The sequence below is a fragment of the Trichosurus vulpecula genome, chromosome 6 (genome assembly GCF_011100635.1).
Source record: "Trichosurus vulpecula isolate mTriVul1 chromosome 6, mTriVul1.pri, whole genome shotgun sequence".
Lineage (NCBI taxonomy): Eukaryota > Metazoa > Chordata > Mammalia > Diprotodontia > Phalangeridae > Trichosurus > Trichosurus vulpecula.
Genome location: NC_050578.1, coordinates 209,361,596 through 209,381,839, shown reverse-complemented (window position 1 = coordinate 209,381,839; position 20,244 = coordinate 209,361,596). Strand labels below are relative to the sequence as shown.

The 20,244-nt window shown below is 36.8% G+C and overlaps 1 protein-coding gene across 2 annotated transcripts in view; it reads left to right on the top strand.

Annotated features, from left to right (window-relative positions):
• Positions 1-20,244, top strand: part of HTT (huntingtin) — a 220,064-nt gene that overhangs the window by 36,291 nt on the left and 163,529 nt on the right. The window contains exons 7-11 of one of the 2 annotated variants that reach the window (XM_036762808.1): positions 319-460; positions 2,171-2,349; positions 9,869-10,073; positions 13,374-13,421; positions 17,472-17,552. In XM_036762808.1, coding sequence (XP_036618703.1) covers positions 319-460; positions 2,171-2,349; positions 9,869-10,073; positions 13,374-13,421; positions 17,472-17,552 — 655 coding nt within the window. The remainder of the gene's footprint in view (positions 1-318; positions 461-2,170; positions 2,350-9,868; positions 10,074-13,373; positions 13,422-17,471; positions 17,553-20,244) is intronic. The other variant, XM_036762807.1, reaches the window with a different exon arrangement.

Genomic DNA, 20,244 nt, shown 5'->3' with positions numbered 1-20,244 from the left:
TTTCTGTTTCTTCTTTGTCATTAATTTGCCTTGGCAAATTTCCTTCCTTCCCCTCCTCATCTGTAAAATGAAGGGAGTTGGACCAAATAACACTTATGGCATTTTCCAGCTTTAACAGTTAATAAAGATGTAAGAAAAACAGGTGTTAAACAGATGTGTATTTTTTCACTAGTTTAATAGTGTTGTGATTGTATTGACATTATAAATTCAAGAAAAGATGAAATAGTTTCATCAAGTTTCAGGAAAATTGGAAATACATAATAAATATTCCTTTGTCTTAATCTGACTTTCTAGTGTCTTGTAATTTTGTTACCATAGGTTTTATTAAAAGCTTTCATAGCCAATCTCAAGTCAAGTTCTCCTACGATACGGCGAACAGCAGCTGGATCAGCAGTGAGCATCTGCCAACATTCGAGGAGGACACAGTATTTTTATACCTGGTTACTTAATGTACTTTTAGGTAAGGTGAAAATAAAATTTTAAGGCATAGTAGAGGCTCTGTAGTTTTTACATGGCGGGAATGGGAAAAAAAATGTAATGAAAAGGTGGGAGGAAAAAACTAATGAAAGCCGTGCTCTTAAACTAGGTTTTATGAAAACTTTGCTAGCTTTGTGGATCATAGCACTTGTCATTTTCTGACTGGTTACAGTTAAACCTGGAGAGGCATTATGATGTAGAAAGAGAGCTGGCCTTGGATCCAAGGAGGCTTGGTTCAAGTCCTGGCTCTGACACATACTGGCTGTGTGACTCTGGGAAAATCACTTAACTTCTCCTTATCCCGTGCCACTCTTTAAAACTAGAAGTAGCAGAGAACGATCTTACCTTTCTTGGTACTGGGGGCTTTGTCATATAGGAGATCCCTTTACTGTTGAAATCACAGGCATTGTTGCTATCCTTGTAGCTGCTGCATCATAAAGTTCACAAAATTTAATGATGCCTCTGGCTCTCATCAGCATTACTTGAAGGTTGTCAGTTTCAGCTTAGAGACATTGCTTGTATTTTTAATTTTTTTTTCTTATAGTTTTCTTTCAAGACTCAACTCAGGTGTCATCCCCTCTGTGAAAGGTTTCCTTGTCCCCAGGTTTCCAGATGTCTCCAGGCGAAAATAATTCCTCTCTCCTTTGGTTTTTCTAGTGCACTTTCACTCTTTTGCTCTTAATATCTTCTGTTTCTTTGTGTTTGTGTTATCTCCTGCTTCGTAGAGGTTACCCTTCTTGTGGGCAGAGATTCTCTCTTACTTTCATCTTTGTCACCCCAGTACCTAGCAAATAGCTATTTTAAAATGTTTGTTGAATTGAATTTGTGTAGTCAAATATAATAAATATAACCCCAAATAAAACCCCAAATGATAGAATGGGGATTTTAATTCTTTAATTAAAAATGTTTCTTGTTCAAGACCATATACTATGCTTAGTGGAGTATTCAAAGAAGAATAAGACATAGTCCTCAGCCTCATGAAGATTAAGGTTTAGTTGGAGACATAAGATATATACACAAAAACCTGTATTACAAGCAAGACTGAAAGATCATAAAAAAGGTACAGAATTCTCATGTAGTTCTGGGGATGGAGAGATCACTTTCATCTGCGGGAACTGCAGAACCTTTGTCAAAGTGAGATGATGTTTGAAGAATGGGGAGTAATTGGACAGGCAGAGTTGGTGGGGAAGGGCATATTAGGTGGAGAATAGAAAATATAAAATGAGAAGCTCTTGTTCAGTTTACAAATATGATGAAGCCCTTTTAAAGTCTAGACCCATACTGTGAATGGGTTTTACTTTGAGTCAAGTGATAGATCACATGCCCATGATGTTGTGTTGTTCAGCAGAGATATCAGCTTGTGGGTGGGTGGGGGACCTGTAAAACTGAGCCCTAACCAGATTAAAATGTCATTGGGAAATATGTAGCAAAATAAATAAAAACAGAACACAACATAGATATTGTCAATTTGTGCTTTTCTGAGTCAGTATAAGGCCCTAAGGGATCCGTTTCTACTTGTGTTTGATATCATTGCTCTTTACAATAATAGGGATGCTATTTTTATCCATTGATGCCCTTCTTTAAATGGAATAACTTGGTATTTGTAAGTCACTGTTCTTTTGAAAGAGACATAGAACTGATTGGTGGTTAAGCTATCCATTGGATGCTAACGACTTTGCTTACTGTTTTGTAGGCTTACTAGTTCCTGTTGAGGAGGAGCATTCTACTCTTTTTATTCTTGGAGTATTGCTCACATTGAGGTATTTAATCCCCTTGCTCCAACAGCAAGTCAAGGACATGAGTTTGAAAGGGAGCTTTGGTGTCACACGAAAAGAAACTGAAGTCTCACCTTCTACAGACCAGCTCATCCAGGTAAACATTATCATTCTGAAATAACTACAAAAATTCCAAGTATCAACTGTCTGAATTGCCAAGTAAGGAAAGCTTTGAGTTATGTGGCTAAGATTAAAGATCAATCAAGAAATATTTATTAAGGGCCAACTATATACTTCATTCTGTGTCAGTTCATACAAGTTTTCCCAGCTTTCTCTGAAACCATCACCCTCATCATTTCTTTGAACACAATACTATTCTTTTGCATTTTTATACTATCACTTGTTCAACCATTCCCTAATTTGTGGGCATTCCTTCACCTTCTTATTCTTTGCCTTCTCAAAAAGAGCTAGAAATATATTTGTATATTCTTAGTTAGAATTTGTTTCACTTAGGACTAATCCCTTCCTTAATCTGTCCTCCCCTGACCCCTTCCCTTTCTCCCCTTTTCCTTCTATTTCCCTGTTGAGTAAAATGTATTTTTGTGTTGAACTCTGTGTGTGTGTGTGTGTGTGTGTGTGTGTGTGTATGTATGTATTCTTTTCTTTGTATTGAAACTGAATGTGGAAGGGTGGAACAGATGTAATTGGGCCCAGTTACTGTCAAAGAAAGGTTTTTTTTTTAACAGCTTATGAAATATGGCTACATTTCCTTTTTTGACAAGATTATTGAACTGGTAGATCAGGGTACTCTATGGTTATAGTTTACCTAGATTTTAATAAAGTATTTGAGAAGGTCTTCCATGTTATTCTTGGGGAAAGGTGTAGAGATGTATAGTACATTTAGATGGATTTGGAAATGTTTAAAAAAATTTTTTTTGTATTTTTTTTTTGGAAAGAACTTCCTTTTTTATGTATTAGTGATTTTAATATTTTAGTTTTCAGCATTGATTTCCACAAGATTTTGAGTTACAGATTTTCCCCCCCATTTCTGCCCTCCCCCTATTTCCAAGATGGCATATATTCTGATTGCCTTGTTCCTCAGTCAGCTTTCCCCTCTTTCACCCCACTCCCCACCATCCGCTTTCCCCTTTCTTTCTTGTAGGGCAGGATAGATGTCTATGCCCCATTCCCTATATATCTGGTTTCCCAGCTTCATGCAAAAAACAACTTTTTTAAAAAAAATTTTTTAAGCATCTGCTTTTAAAACTTTGAGTTCCAAATTCTCTCCCCTCTTCCCTTCCCACCCACCCTCCCTAGGAAGGCAAGCAATTCAACATAGATCATACATGTATCATTATGTAAAACACTTTCACAATGCTCATGTTGCGAAAGGCTAACCAAATTTCCTTTCATCTTATCCTGTCCCCCTTTATTCAGTTTTCTCCCTTGACCCTGTCCCTTTTCAAAGGTGTTTGCTTTTGCTTACCTCCTCCCCCCTCTGCCCTCCCTTCTATCATTGCCCCTTTATTTTATCCCCTTCTCCTTATTTTCCTGTGGAGTAAGATACCCAATTGAGTGTGTATGTTATTCCCTCCTCAAGTTGAATCCAGTGAGAGTAAGATTCACTCATTCCCCCTCACCTGTCCCCTCTTCCCTTCCCAGAGAACTGCTTTTTCTTGCCACTTTTATATAAAATAATTTACCCCCTCCTATCTCTCCCTTCCTCCCTCTCTCAATATATTCCTCTCTTATCCCTTAAATTTATTTCATTTTTTTAGATATCCTGTGCCCTCTGTCTATATTCCCTTCAACTCCCCTAATACTGAGAAAGGTCTCATGAATTACACACATCGTCTTTCCATGTAGGAACGTAAACATAACAGTTCCACTTTAGTAAGTTCTTTATGAATTCTCTTTCTTGTTTACCTTTTCATTCTTCTCTTGATTCTTGTATTTGAAAGTTAAATTTTCTATTCAGCTCTGGCCTTTTCACTGAAAAAGCTTGAAAGTCCTCTATTTTATTGAAAGTCCATATTTTGCCTTGGAGCATTATACTCAGTTTTGCTGGGTAGGTGATTCTTGGTTTTAATCTTAGCTCCTTTGACCTCCAGAATATCATATTCCAAACCCTTTGATCCCTTAATGTAGAAGCTGCTAGATCTTGTGTTATTCTGATTGTGTTTCCACAGTATTCAAATTGTTTCTTTCTGGCTGCTCGAAGTATTTCCTCCTTGATCTGGGAGCTCTGGAATTTGGAGACAATATTCCTAGGAGTTTTCTTTTTGGGATCTTTTTCAAGAGGCAATTGGTGGATTCTTTCAATTTCTATTTTACCCTCTGGTTCTAGAATATCAGGGCAGTTTTCCTTGATAATTTCTTGAAAGATGATGTCTAGGTTCTTTTTTTGATCATGGCTTTCAGGTAGTCCAATAATTTTTAGGTTATCTCTCTCCTGGATCTGTTCTCCAGGTCAGTGGTTTTTCCAATGAGATATTTCACATTGTCTTCCATATTTTCATTCCTTTGGTTCTGTTTTATAATATCTTGATTTCTCATCAAGTCACTAGCTTCCACTTGCTCCAATCTAATTTTTAAGGTGGTATTTTCTTCATTGGTCTTTTGGACCTCCTTTTCCACTTGCCTAATTCTGCCTTTCAGGGCATTCTTCTCCTCATTGGCTTTTTGGAACTCTTTTGCCATTTGGATTAGTCTATTCTTTAAGGTGTTATTTTCTTCAGTATTTTTTTGGGTCTCCTTTAGCAAGTTGTTGACTTGTTTTTCATGCATCACCCTCATTTCTCTTCCCAATTTTTCCTCTACTTCTCTCACTTGCTTTTCCAAATGCTTTTTGAGCTCTTTCATGGCCTGAGCCCAATTCATATTTTTCTTGGAGGCTTTTGATGTAGGCTCTTTGACTTTGTTGACTTCTTCTGGCTGTATGTTTTGATCTTCTTTGTCACCAAAAAAGGAATCCAGAATTTGAGTTTGAGTCTGAGTTTGTTTTCGCTTCCTGTTCATGTTCTCAGCCAACTACTTGACCCTTGAGCTTTTTGTCTGGATATGACTGCTTGTAGAATAGAGAGTACTTTGTCCCAAGCTTAGGGTCCAAGCACTTCTGTTTTCAGAGCTACTTCTACTCCACCGTCGCCCCAGGCTCCATCATAGCATCGCTCCCTCTCCCCCAACAACTGCCAACCAGGACCGCAGTACAGATCCAAGCAGGGCACAGCAAGAGAATCTGCCTTTGTGCCCACAAAGCGCTCCTTGTACTCCCGCACTGATCCACCGCTAGATTCCTCCCACAGAGTGAGCCAGGGACTTGGGAAGTAGCTGATGTTGGTGCTCTGGAAGCAGCCTCAGGTGCTTCCTGCTGCTGCTCCCACCTGCTACTGCTGCACCGCTTCCTCCACTTCCAGAGCTGGCAGCCTGACCACTCTGAACTCAATCCCGCAGTTTCCCCCTAACCTGCTCTTTGGTGTTTGTGTGTTGAGAAGTCTGGTAACTGCTACAGTTCACTGTTTCATGGCCCCAAGGCCTGTGCCGGCTGGCTGATTCAGGGTCTGGTCTGTCCTGGCACGGCCCACGCTGGGCTGTTGTCCGCTCTCAGCACTGTACAATAGACCCTTCCTAGCGACCATCCAGGCTCTCCTGGGCTGGAGACCTGTTTCCCTCTGCTATTTCATGGGTTCTGCAGCTCTAGAATTTGTTCAGAGTCATTTTTTACAAGTGTTTAGAGGGATTTGCGGGGAGCTTAAGCAAGTCCCTGCTTTCCAGCTGCCATCTTGGCTCTGTCCCTCAGCAAAGCTCTTTTTTTGTATTCTTACTTAAACAAACCTTAGAGAAGACTAGCATTTCCATTTACAAAGGGTAGCTGATGATTTTATATGAAACAATGTATTATATACAGTTTGCTTTCCTTTTTAAGCATTTAATAAATATGATTTTACTTTCAAACCTTTCTTTATTGTCTACGATTCCTTTTGAACTTCCTTCTTGTCTGCATTTTTGAAATGCTTCAGTGCGTATCTTGTTTTTTTTTTTTTCTTCCTTTTTGGATAATACTGTTGGTAGTACTCTCCTTTTACCTACTGTAAAATACTTCCTCCCTCTTTCTGCCCACATTTTGGCAAAAAGAAAACTCTTGTTACAAACATGGGTTGGGAAACTTTCTTTACTTCTTGGAAGAGGCATGTATGTCAGCTAAGGGTCCCATGACTGTGGGTCAAAGTTGGGAGGCCAAGCTGAAGTTAAAGAATTTCATTAGGGAATCTTTTCTAGATAGTAAAGCATTTCGTGGCATGGGAGTGTAGTAGAAAAAGAGGTGGATGATCTACCAGAGAAAAGGTGAGTATGCATAATTTGAGTGGCACGATTTTTGATCAGATTAAGAGAACACCACCCCCCCCCCCTCGTCCTCGGGCAGAAGGCAAGAAGAGACTGGACACTTTTACAATTGTGAAAGCAGTTCTTTTAGACAACATTGCAACATTCTCTTGTCCAAAGACAGCAAATAGTTTTACAGTAGTAGGTAAGACTGTCACCCTATATTCTTGCACAGTGGTTGGGGACTTTCTAACATTAAGCCACCAGGTGGTTGGTGGATTTCTACATTGAAAATCCATCAAGATATCACAGAATAATTTTGTTTCCTATTTTCCCCACATGCATGCATAGTCAAGCAAAACAAATCCACATTTTGGCCATGCATGAAAATTCTCACTCTTTATCCTGAGACCATAGCCTCTTTGTCATGAGGTGGGTATTATATTTCATCATGGGTTCCCTGGAGTTGTGGTTAGTCATTTCATTGACTAGATTTCTTAAGTTTTTCCAAATTGCTTTTTTTAAACTACATTGTTATTGTAAAAATAGGTTTTTTGCTTATGTTTACTTTAATCTCCACCATTTCCTACAAGTATTCCTTGATGCTATTGGAGTTATATTGATGACTGTGTCCAAAATGTAGTTATTAATGGATCTATGTCAACTGGAAGGAGATATCCATTGGGGTACCCAAGGAATCTATGCTTGGCTTTGTGCTATTTAACACTATTATCAGTAGGGATAAGTTTAGGGACTAGACCTCTGATTTCATTGGTGTGGCCGACTCTTTGGTGAGGAAACTCCCTGTACTAATACAGGTCAAACTTTCTCTGTAACTTAGAGAAGAGAATTTTCCAGACCACAGAGAGGTTAAGTGACTTGCCCATGCAGCCAGGATGGTCAGAAGATGGGACTTATACCCAGGTCTTCTTTTCTTTTCAACTAGCTGTCTTTCCATTGTGCCTTTTTGCTTTTTTTTTTTTTTATTTGACGAGAACACAAATACAAAATAGAGAAAAGAAACAAAAACATATCATGAACTTAATTATTGAAACTTAAATATAAAGTAAGAAAGGAAAAAAAGCATGTCATGTGTGTAGCAGAACATAGGAGAGGATTCAAAATATGTAACAATAAATTTTCATTTCAAGAAAGCCTGTATGATAAATAATACACCTTGTGTTGAGAATTGTCCTTCTTTTCTTTGCTTCATTGTGTTTTCTTTTGTTCTCTGCTGTGCACTTTTTATCTTTGTTCTTTTTTCCCCTCCTCCCACACCCCCAGAAGGCTACAATATAGTTTAGATATTTCTTGATGTATACATATATATATATACATATATATATATATACACATACACACTTATACATATATACATGTGTATATAGACATATACTTTCCCAAACATAATCTACTCCTGATCTTTGTTTTTTATGTTTGTATATATCTTTTGTTTCCGATCCTTCCTGCTTCCTCTACTTTACTTCTACCTGCTACATCGCCTTCCTATTACTTGCCTTCCCCCCTCCAAGGATCCCTTCCCTATCCTCCCATTCCCATTAATCTAACCACCCTTTACCTATTCCCTCATTCTCCCCTCTAAAAATCCCTCCCTTGTCCTCTCCCCCCTCACTAAACCCCTACCATTTTATTTCTTCTAAATTTAGAAGACTTTTATACTCTTCTAAATATATATGTGTTGTTCGCCTTTTTGCTTTTTTATCATTATCAATGACTTGGATAAAAGTCATGTTGCATGCTTACCAAATTTACAAATGATTTAAAATTGGGAGGGACACACTGGATGATAAGTCAAGGTTTAATAAGCTCTTGACAGGCTAGAACATTGGGCTAAATCAAATGTTACATTTAAGAAGGATGAATGTCAAGGCAACTAACAAACAGAGAATGAGGCATGTCTGTTTAGATAGTGATTTGTCTTTAAAATACCTGTGGGTTTTAGACTATGGTAACCTATGTATGAATGAACAGTGTGTTATGGCAGCGAAGAAAGCTAATGTGATCTTAGGCTTTGTTAAAGAAGTGATAGTTCTTCTGTACTCTTTTTTTATTCATACCATATTGAAAATTTATGGTTCTGGGAATTACATTTTAGGAGGGAAATTGATTAGAAAGCAACCAAAGGAGGAGAACCAGGGCAATGAAAGGCCTTTTGCTCATGATATCAGAATGAATGAATGACAAAATATTAGATGATGACTATGTGCCAGGCATTGTACTGAATGCTGAGGTTACGAATAGAAAAAGTAAGACAGAGTCTGCTGTCCAGGTTCTCACACTCTAATTCAGGGGAGACAGCCCATAAAACAAAGTCAGGCCAGATGGAAAGGCTCAAAGGTGTTAAGGAAACAGCAGTAGGGTGGGTGGAAAGGCCTAGAAGTCCTAAGGGAGCAGTGTATAGGAGGAAGTTTTAGGGGAGGTGGTAAGGCTTAATGTTTCTGCATTTCATTGGAAGGAAAAGTATTGACTTATCCAAGCCCTGTAAGTAGCCTAGGAAAAGGAAGTAGATAAGGGTAGCCAGGTTTCTCACTCCTTCATGGGTTCTGGGATATCTGGGGGAAGGGACCTGAGGTGGGATAAAAAAGGGTAGAAGGACCTGAGGATGTTTATCGTGGAGAAGAGACTCTAGGAATATAGTTGTTCTCAAGCATTTGAATTTGAAAGGTTGACTTGTGGAAGAGGCTTTAGACAGATTGTATTTATCGCCACAGGACAGAACAAGGAGCAGTGAGTGGAAGTGTAAATAGGTAAATATAGGTCCACTATATAGTAACAGTTCCTAAATATTAGATATCCATAATGCGAAGCTTGGACGACTTCTTTTGAATGTGTTGTAAAGATAAAAATATGATTTGAACTAAATGGTTGCTGAGGTCCCTTCCAACTGTGAAATGCTGTGGTTCTGTGATTTCTTTGGGCCTAAATTCCTCCTCAGTAAACCTCAGGGACTGAACTATATCACCTTTAAAGGTCCCTTCTAAGTCTTAAAATCTCTAATTCCCTTTTTCCGTACTGTAGGATATTAGTTATTCCATATGAACAAAGCACTTAATTTTTTTGAGATACATATTTTTCTTCACCATAATTTTATTTAAGTTTTATACTAGCAGTAATGAACTAGATGATGCAGTTTACTGTTTATCTGAATGAAATCCTAATATTAATTCATATAACAAAAAATTACTTTGAGTTAAGGGTTTTTGATTATCCATGTTGCTTTCAGCTTTTCAGTTTGGTTAACTGAAATTCATGAACATAAAACTAACCTTCTTTCAGGCCACCCCCCACCAATAAATGAATTAATATTCCACTGTGCCTTTTTTGGTTCCTAGGTATATGAGTTGACTTTGCATTACACCCAGCACCAAGACCACAATGTTGTAACTGGAGCATTAGAATTATTACAACAACTTTTCAAAACACCTCCAGCTGAGCTTCTTCAAGCCCTGACCACTGCAGGTGGTATTGGACAGGTCAATGTGACCAAAGAGGAGTTTAGTAGCAGAAGTCGCAGTGGGAGTATTGTGGAACTTATAGGTAAGTTTTTTGGAATATTAAGATTTTCAGTTAATATCTGCACAATGTACTTTCCTGTCATAAGTATCAAATATATATCTCATTTTGTTAAGATTCCTTTTAACTTGAAATAACATAATCCAGCATGCTTATATACTTTAATGATCATTAAAATCCCAATAAAATTCCCGTGCCATTCTGCTTGTTAACATGTTAACACAGTCTTAATTACTTGATAGACTTATGAAAAATAATTCCAGAAGCCTGGAGTTTCACTGCTATTTATGGTTTCTGCCTTTCTAAAAATTTCAATTTAACAAAATTGTGTGACCTTGTTACTTTTCTGCTTTATAAAATCCATTGGTTCCCTATTACCAGTAGGTGCAAATGCACTCTCTTCTGTCATTTGAATTCCTTTACAACCTCGCTCCAACTTACCTTTCCAGGCTTATTATATTTTATTTCCTTTTACGTACTCTAGTGTGTAGCCAAACTGACCTTGCTATTCCTTAAACACAACATTTATTTCAGATCTTATGCTTTTGAGCATTCTCAGTGATAGAATGTACTTACTCTTCATGTCTGTTTCTTAGAATCCCTTGTTTCCTTGACAGCTTAGCTCAAATATGACTTCTTATATGAGACCTTTCTTCATTCCCTTCATCTGCTACTGCCTTCCTTTCAAAATTACCTTGTATTTATTTTGTATTTTGTATATTCTTAAATGTGTTCAATATAATGTAAATTTCTTGAGGACTGGGACTGTTTCACAACTCTCAACTCTTAATACTCATTTAGGCGTTGCTAACTCTTGTGTATCTTACTCACAGTTCTATCAGAATGTTTTGTATTAGAAGCAACATTTCTTTTGATCTATGGAGATTTATATAGTTGCTCCTGTGGCTAATATAGCTGACCTTATGGCCATCCATGAAAAGCCAGGTTGCTTATTAAACAGGATGTTTTTGACCCAGGAGTATAATACAGGTTTATATTCCCTTTGTAAGTTTGGTTCTTTGGGTTTCAAATTGTATTTATTTTGGGGCTCTATTTTACAAAGTGAGTAACTGCTTTTTATTTAATCTCTGTGAGCTGGAGGTAGGCCCACTCTTGAGCCAACATTTCAGTTTTCCTTTGTGACTTTCCTGTTTTCCTTTCTGCTCCTTCATATCATCTCATATCATCTCTGTTTCTTTATCACTTTACTTTCCAACCCTTAAGGTTGCCTACATTCTAAAATTACTTTGTTCTACTCCCAAAATAAAGTATTACATATACTCAGTAAAGTTCATCCCAACTTGATATTAGGGGAAAAGCAATCTGACTAAATGAATTTATTCTAGGATGATAGTAATTAATAGCCTTTACTTTTTTCAGGGTATTTGCATTCCAAAAGGTGCTTTTAATTTTGATAGGTGGAATTTCTGGGTTCTGTGATTTATTAAAGAATTTTATGTGGTATGGGTGAAACATTTTGTGGCTTAACCACTGGGGGGTGGAGCAGGAGGGTCACCTTGAGTTACGAGAATCTAGGAGTGTTCAGATGTTAGTTGGGAAAACAAACAAGCAGTGTCTCTATAATTGAGTACCTCTACCCAAATCCTGGGTCTACTGTTTCCTTCTTGACTTTTGAAGTCACTTTTCTTTGGGCTTCAATTTCATCTATAAAATTAAGTTAGACTAGATTACTTCCTGCTGGCTTTAAATCTTAGGATACTCTAAAACTTTCTGTCCTATCCACTCAGCAATCCAATGGAGTTCAACAAGAATTTATGTACCTTATTATGAACAAAGCACTATGCTACAGATTGGGGGGTGCAACTACAAAAAATTGGTTCTGCCCTTAAGGAATGTGTATTTTGCTTGAAGGGCCTCCTTCGTCCCTTTTTTTTTTTAATTAAGATTTTTTATTTTTAGTTTACAACACTTAGTTCCACATGATTTTGAGTTCTAGATTTTCTTCCCCCCTGCCCGCCCCGTCCCTCCTCCCTCCCCAAGATGGCATGGAATCCGATATATCTTCTACATGTAACTTCGCATTAAACTTATTTACACAATAGTCAAGTTGGAATGAATCATGAGAAAGAAGAAACAAAACCAAAGAAACAAAAACAAAAGAACAAAAAAGGAAGAGCAAATAGTTTCCCTCAATCTGCATTCAGACTCCATAGTTCTTTCTCTGGATGTAGATAGATCTCTCCATCATGAGTCCTTTGGAGTTGTCTTTAAACGTTTCATTGCTGAGAAGAGCCAAGTCTATCAAGGTTAGTCATCACAGAATCAATATATCTGTGGTTGTGTATAATGTTCTCCTGGTTCTGCTCTGCTCACTCGGCATCATAGCATGTAGGTTTTTCCAGATTATTTTGAAGTCCGTATCTTCCCCATTTCTTACAGCACTATAGTATTCCATTACATTCATGTACCACAACTTGTTCAGCCTCAGAAAAGCTCTCCTGACCACTTTTTTCTACTTTACCTGAAGTTCCTATGCTGTATTGTTTCTTCGTTCTCCTGGATTTTGGCTTCTGAGTGACTTTGGCCCTAGGTATAAAAACCATGTCTAATCTGGAGATGCCACTCTTTATTAGGAGTCTTACTCTTGAGTCCTGACTGTCCACATAAATATTTCCATCAAAACCTTATCCCATCAGCCCCAATAGTAGCCAAACATTGTTCGTTTATACTCTTCATTTTTTGTTGTCTTGACATGTTTAGGCAAATTAGAAGAAAATCGACTGGAATTCTAATAGTTGCCTAATTTGAATGTAAACATCATTGTTAATTCAGCATTAAAGTGATGAACCATATAATAATAGAAACTAATATTTATATGGTGTTTACTATGTAGAGTTCTGTATATTGAAATATGTTCTTATGTATGTAATGTTTGTCTTCATGAACAATTAATGTGGAAGATTGTTAGGATTTATGTTTTTTTAACCAAAGAGGATTTATTCTCCAGTTAATTAGTCATATTATATTTACCTATTTAACTACTGGAGATCAAGCAAATATCCTAATGTTTCTGATACTTTGTGAAATAGTCCTGTCATGTAATTAACCTAATTAACTAGCTGGTTTTATATCTTGGGTCACATCTAATTTGTGTTCAGTGCTTTATTATGTTTTTATGTAATTTTGAGATTCTCAAACTAGAGTACAATAATATTGATTATATCCTTAATCACAGTTTATGGAATATATTCACATTATTCTAGTTTGCATGAAATCCAGCTTTTTTGAAGCTATTAAAAATTCTTTCCTGATTTCAGCAGCCCATCTTCTTACTTTTGATCTTTTGCTCTCTATGATTTGCAGCTGGAGGGGGGTCTTCATGCAGCCCTGTTCTTTCAAGAAAACAAAAAGGTGATTATTTTAAAAAGTCAGAGTCTTGTGTGATTTTATTATTTTCCTTTTTTCATACTATATTGGACTCTGTTTCCATGACTTAATTTCTTTCTCTATTTTCGTAATACATTGGACTCTGTTTCCATGTCTATTCTCAGTAATATTTTTTACCTTTAAAAATATTGCTGAAATCCTTGATAACTGGGCCATAATAGTTTTGCAAATTTGTCCTTTTTTTTCAGTTTCTAATGTTATAGGTAATCTGCTTGGTTCTGTGTTGTACAAGTATACATGAAGTAATTCGTCCCTATAGGTTTGACCCAAATAGTTAAACAATCACTTAAGGCATTATAAGTAGACCCCTATCATAAATCAGTTCTGCTCAGTCCAGTTATTCCTGGCTACCTTTGTCCCTCTGGCCAACATACTTTGTCCAGCCTAATGTTTTGGGTTTACTATCTCCCCTTTGCTCAGCTTTGGCCTGGAATTTGGATTCCTTGTTTTACTCTTACATTGCTGTAAAAGTCAGCTATTTGGAATATTTGTAGCCTGAAGTTTGTATTCCCAGGAACAATATTTCCCAATTGTGTAGCATTGTTACTTTGAAAATAACTGCCCTGCAATATAATTTCTCTTCAGACAATGTTCTTGTGGAACTAATTAATAATGTTAAACAGGTATGCTTCTATGCTCTTCTTTTTATCTAGGCAATACTTTCAGATTTTTTTTTCCTATTTAGAACTCTAAACATCTACTATCTTTGTTAAACTGGAGCCCTGTTATCATTTTGTCAGCTATATTTATATAGATACCAAATTTTGTGCAAAATATGTCAATTTGACTGCATCAACTAATGTACATCTAATCTTTTGATTTGCTTGTACATGTCATAAATCTTTAAATGCCATTCTCAGTTTCTTGTTCAGTCTGAATGCCCTTTTATTTGAAGGGTATTTTCTCATCTGTTCTGAAATCTTGAAAGAATGACATTCTTTTTTTCTGTTTCATTCATTTGTTCATTAAAAAAAAACATTTATTAGGTGACTGTTGTGTGTGGTGCAGGATGCTTTTCATATGACAATTTGCAAGTCTTATTTTCCAGAAGAGGTTACTATTTTGTTGACTGGTCTGTGCTGGCAGGATGGGTATGGATTCAGAAAAGTTTTTTTCATTAGTTAGTAATACAGATATTTCATAACTGTTGTGCCATTGTTATTTGAAGTTCTTGAGAGTCATAATTTAGTAGCTAACATTTATATACAGCTTACTATGTGCCAGGCATTGTGCTAAGTGATTTATGATTACTCTCTCATTTTGTCCTCTCAACAACACTGAGAGGTAGATGCTGTTATTATCTTTATTTTACCATTGAAGAAATTGAGACAAACAGAAGTTAACTGACTTGCCCAGAATTACACAGCTAGTGAGTGTTTGAGGCCGAATTTGAACTCAGGTCTTTCTGACTCCAGGCCTGGAACTCTGCCCACTGTGCCATCTAACTGTCAGTTTGAAAGATTCACTGCTACTCTTTGGCATGCCTTAAAAATACTCACTAGAATCCATTAACTTTTTTAATGTATATTTTATCTTTTCTTGATTTTCTTGGAAATTGAAGTTTTTTGTCCCCTAGAGAACCCGAATCATTTTGTTGCTCATTTGTTCTTGTCTCAGTGTAGTAACTTTTTCCTGTAGTGTTGAGCTGTGAAGTTAGCTAGAAAATGATTAGTAATTAGCAAACCAGCTACTAGTATTTGCTTGATTAGTAGTGTTTGATCTAGTTTAGGTTTGTTGTTCCTGTGGGTAGGACAAAAGAAAATATCTTAACCTTTTTCTTCAGAGGATATAAAAAAATTATAAAGTTGTTGTCTTTTAGCATTGTTAAAACTTGAGTTTTCTGCTTTGAAAGTTTTCCCAATCTGACAAGTTAAGTGACTTATGGATTTCATGTAATCATAGCCATATTTAGCAGACCATCCACATTTCTATAATCCCCTGAGTTGGGACTTCTCAGCATTTTTCTATTTAATATTTTATTTGTATATGTTCATGTCATTTACCACAGTTTATCACACTAATTTAAAGAGTAATGCATTAGGTTTTTTTTTTTGAGGGAGGAAGTTAGGGCAATTGGGGTTAAGTGACTTGCCCAAGGTCACACAGCTAGGAAGTGTGTCAAGTGTCTGAGACCGGATTTGAACTCAGATCCTCCTGAGTCCAGGGGTGGTACTCTACTCACTGCACAACCTAGCTGCCCCCATTAGTTTATTTAGTTTAAAAAATTCTTTATTGAGAGGCTCATCAGAAGGTTGGCCATAAGGCGTCAATTTTTTTGGCCATAGCAGCTCTTGACAGAGGAAATATACACATTGATAAAATCACAGGTCCCTGAAGTATTGAAGATATTTTAAAATATTTATTCTGTCTAACTCTAAGTGACACAATCAATAAACCTACATTAACCACTATTTATTCTTAAAAGTTAATTTCTACATTTGTGACATCTTCTTTATTACTCCTTCTGTATTCTCCTCTTTTTGTTCATTTCTGTGTGTATATGTGCATGAATTTTTTGCTTATTAACATTTTGTAAAGCAGTTTTAGAGCAAGGAATTCTCACAGTTATTTGAACAGTATCTGCTAAGGAGATAGTAATATACTATAAGGTGGCATATGGATGAAATTAATGATTACATAATATAAAGTATCTTGCAAACCTGAAGGGTCTATCAAATGTCAGATTTTATTATTACCATTATCATTATCATTTTATTCCTAGGTGATGATAATGATAATACACATAGCTTTGAGTTTATATTTGGATTCATGTTTTCTCCTGAAAAATAATTTGTTGTCAAAAACTCTCTGAAAAAATATTTTTTAAATACTTAATGAAATCTGAAGCCACATTAAATTGTAATTTCACATTTCAATTCTGGAGATATGTAGGTTCTGGCTGTTATAGCTTAATTTTCGCAGAAAGCAACTTAATTTATAGAGATTATAAAATAAAATTAATCTGGTGAAAAGAATTCTTGAGAAGTGACATTACTGGGTCTAAGAAAATTATATCTTTTTATCAGTGAATCCATATTTTATTATTTTAAAAAATTTATTGGTGCCCTTTGTTTATATGTGGTATAGATTCCATGTCTTCTCTCTTCTTCCACTCCATCCCCCATGATCTTTTACTTGTAACAAAGCAAAAACAGTTAAGTAGCACCAATTGACGCAAAAACCATTGCAACATTCTTGACTCTTAGCAACTCATCTTTTCAAGGAAAACTGAGGGATGCATTACATCATTTGTTTATATCATCTCTGTGGACAGGGTTGGTCATTACACAAAAATTTAATTTAACACTAGTTTAGATATTTTTCTAAAATAGCATACTTTGTTAGTTGGACACTGTGGTATTAAAGTATTTTCTCTAAATTGGTGTCATTTTGAAAAGTATCCTAAGATCTCCTTAAATGTCTTAGGGATATTCTTTCTACTAGTAGTAGCAGTGGCTTAATTTCTGTAGTGCTTTTAGGTTTAAGAAATCTTTTTCTCACAACAGCCTGGTGAGATAGGTGCTGTTAATACAATTATCCTCATTTTGCAGAAGAGGAAATTTCACCTCAGGGTCTGTTGTTGCAGTCTTCTTAAATGATAGAGGGAAAGTGGATATGTTTAAATTCTCATAGGAAATCTAAAATTAAACATTTGTACCTAGCATTTTCTGTCTTTGTAGTTTTTCAAAATATGGTTGTTAATGTGAGTAGCAGTATTCATAAAACTATGTACTTTGAGGAAATCACTTTATAAGCTATCAAATTCTGTGTAAATATTAACTATTGTTACCATTAAGGTAGTATGAAGAAGTGAATTAAATCTTCCCATGATTTGAGATTTAGAAGTGTTCATTTTTTGTTTCAAGAAGACTATTACTTTTTTAGGAAAACTAAAAGAGAAATTATTACCATGGGGAAATGAAATTCCCAGTTCAAAGCATAGTGCCTAACACTTAGGTACTTAATAAGTAGTTGCTGAATTTAATTGAATTTAATTATTGCATTGTTTGTCAGGTAAAGTGCTCTTAGGAGAAGAAGAAGGCTTAGAAGATGATCCAGAATCAAAGTCTGAAGTTAGCAGCACAACATTTGCAGGTAATTCACCATTTTAGTTTTATTTAAAAGTTGGTTATCTGACTTAACGTTTTAAATCCCATACTGGGATTGCTCTACACTAATTTTATTGACTGTTACCCGTGCTAATAGAGAGAAGTAGTAAATCTGTTTTTCTAAATACTAACTCACATTTCCTTTTCTTCTGGCTTAAGTCTTTTGGGGAAGGATTTATTACATGCATCTCCTGATATACATGGCTGTGCACTTTTCTCTAGAAATTCAAATTCTGGGGTAGATTCATCTGGAACAATTTCAATAGTCAATGGAGATCCTGCTGTTTTTTCACCTTGGGGTCCCTTGTTGCTGGCTTCCTGTTTAATATTTCCCTTTTTCCTAATGGTTGATATATTACCCATTTCAAAATGACTTTGCATTTCCAGAGTACGTGTTTTTGTTTGAATGGAGAGGTGATGAGAAGTGGTTCAGGGTTGCTGGTAACACTGGGATTAATATATAGTTCCACATAATTTACCCTAGGCTAATCTGAATTTCCAGCACATCTTACCACTTGTGTCATTCTTGTGTATCATTCAGATTATTCTCTTTCAATCATTCAGCCAGTTGACAATAATGAAACACCTACTATGTGCCAATTGTTAAACAAATGTTTAAGATCTTACTCTGTGTCAGGTACCATGCTAAGTCCTGGGGATACAAAGAAAAGCAGCCTTCGAGGAGCTAACATTCTAATTGGGGAGACTACTTGGAAATAACTAGGTTCATAGGTACATTGTTATTGTTTTGTTGTTTTAGTTGTGTCCAACTCTTTGTGACTCCATATGGAGTTTTCCTTCTCCAGCTCATTTTACAGATGAAAAACTGAGGCAAACAGGGTTAAGTGACTTGCCCAGGGTCACACAGTTAGTAAATGTTTGAGGCCAGGTGAGTCTTCTTGACTGGCACTCTATCCGTTGCGCCACCTAGTTGCCATAACAAGAATAACAACAAGAACAACAAAATGTGCCAATCACTAAACATTTATTTGTGAGCATTTAATTTTTTTCCAATTCCATTTAAAGACAGTTTTTTAAAATTCATTTTAAAATGTGTGAGTTTCCATTTTTTTCTCTCCCTCCTTCCTCCCATCCACCTTCCTGAGATAGTGAGCAATTAGATATAGATTATAAATGTGCAGTCATGCAAAAATGTATTTCCATATTAGTCATGTTGTGAGAAAATGTTGGGCACTATGCTAAGTGCTGGGGATACAAAGGAAAACGATCTTTAAGGAGTTCATGTTCTAATGGAAGAGACCACTTGGTAATAACTAGGTACACAGAAGATATACAAATGGTAGATAGAAGGCATTCTGAGAGAAGACCATATTAGCAGCTAAGGGGACCAGGGAAAGGGCTCTTGTAGAAAGTGAGATTTGAGCTGAGTCTTGAAGGAAACCAAGGATACTACTGGAGAAGGGTATGGGGCAGAACATTCTGCAAAAGCACGGTCAGGGGAGGAAGGATTGTGTGTGAAGATCTGCCTTGAGCCAGTATAGCTTCCTTGTAGAGTAGATAGAGCAAAGTCAAGTATGAGAAGACTGCAGAGGTAGAGGAAGGGGCCGCATGAGCACCTTGAGCAGGGTTGGGTATGCAATGTGGGCAGACCCCAGGCAGCTATTTGGAGGATGGACTGGAGAGGGGAAATCTTAGAGGCTAATGCAGTAGTCCAGGGAAGAGTTGAGATGTTAAACTAGGTTTTGGGGACATAAAGGAAAGATGCTTGGAAGGTAGAATGGACAAAATTTGGCAATAGATTTGGGGTGAGAATAAGGATTTGAGGATGAGCCTTGGGTGGGTGTCTGGAAGAGTGGTGGTGCCATTGATATTAATAGGGAACTTTGGAAGGGGGGATGGTTGGGGAAAGGTAATGAATTGTTTGAACATATTGAGTTTGAGATGCCAGTGGGACAGCCATTTCAAGACAGCCATAAGGCACTTGGTGGTAAGGACCAATGCTCTGAAGAAATATTAGGACTGGAAATGTAGATCTGCGAATCCTCTGCGTAGATGTAGTTGATCCCATGGAAGGTGATGAGATCACCAAATGCGACAGTATAGGAGGCATTCTTAACTTTTTTCCATAGTCCCTTCTTCAGTCTGGTCGAGCTTATCTTCCCCTTCCCATAATAATGTTTTTAAGTACATAAAATATAATACATAAAGTTACAGGGACTAGGTCAAGGCCTTGGAGACACCAGGGTTAGCTGGCAGAACATGGATCAAGATCCAGAAAAGGAGACTGAGCAGGAGTGACTGGGCAGAAAGGAGGAGAACCAGGCATCCAGTCAATCAATCAGCAAGGATTTGTTAAACATGTAATTAAGTCCATGGGACATAAAGCAAAAGCAAAAATAGTTCTTGCTTTCAAGAAACTGATTTTCTAGTGAGTAAGAGAACAGGGACGCGCGCGCGCGCGCGCGTGCGTGCGTGCGTGCGTGCGTGTGTGTGTGTGTGAGATGTTGTTGTTGATACATACTAAATTGGTTCAAATTAATCTTAAGTACATACAAATTAACCTGAGAGGAAAAGCCCTGGCAGCTGGGCTGACTGGAAAATGCCTCCTTTAGAAGCTTGTGCTTTGAGCTGTTTATGGCTTGAAGGAAGCCAAAGATTTCATGAGGTGGAATTGTGGAAGGAAAGCACGCACTCCAGGGAGAATGTGGCCAGTGCAA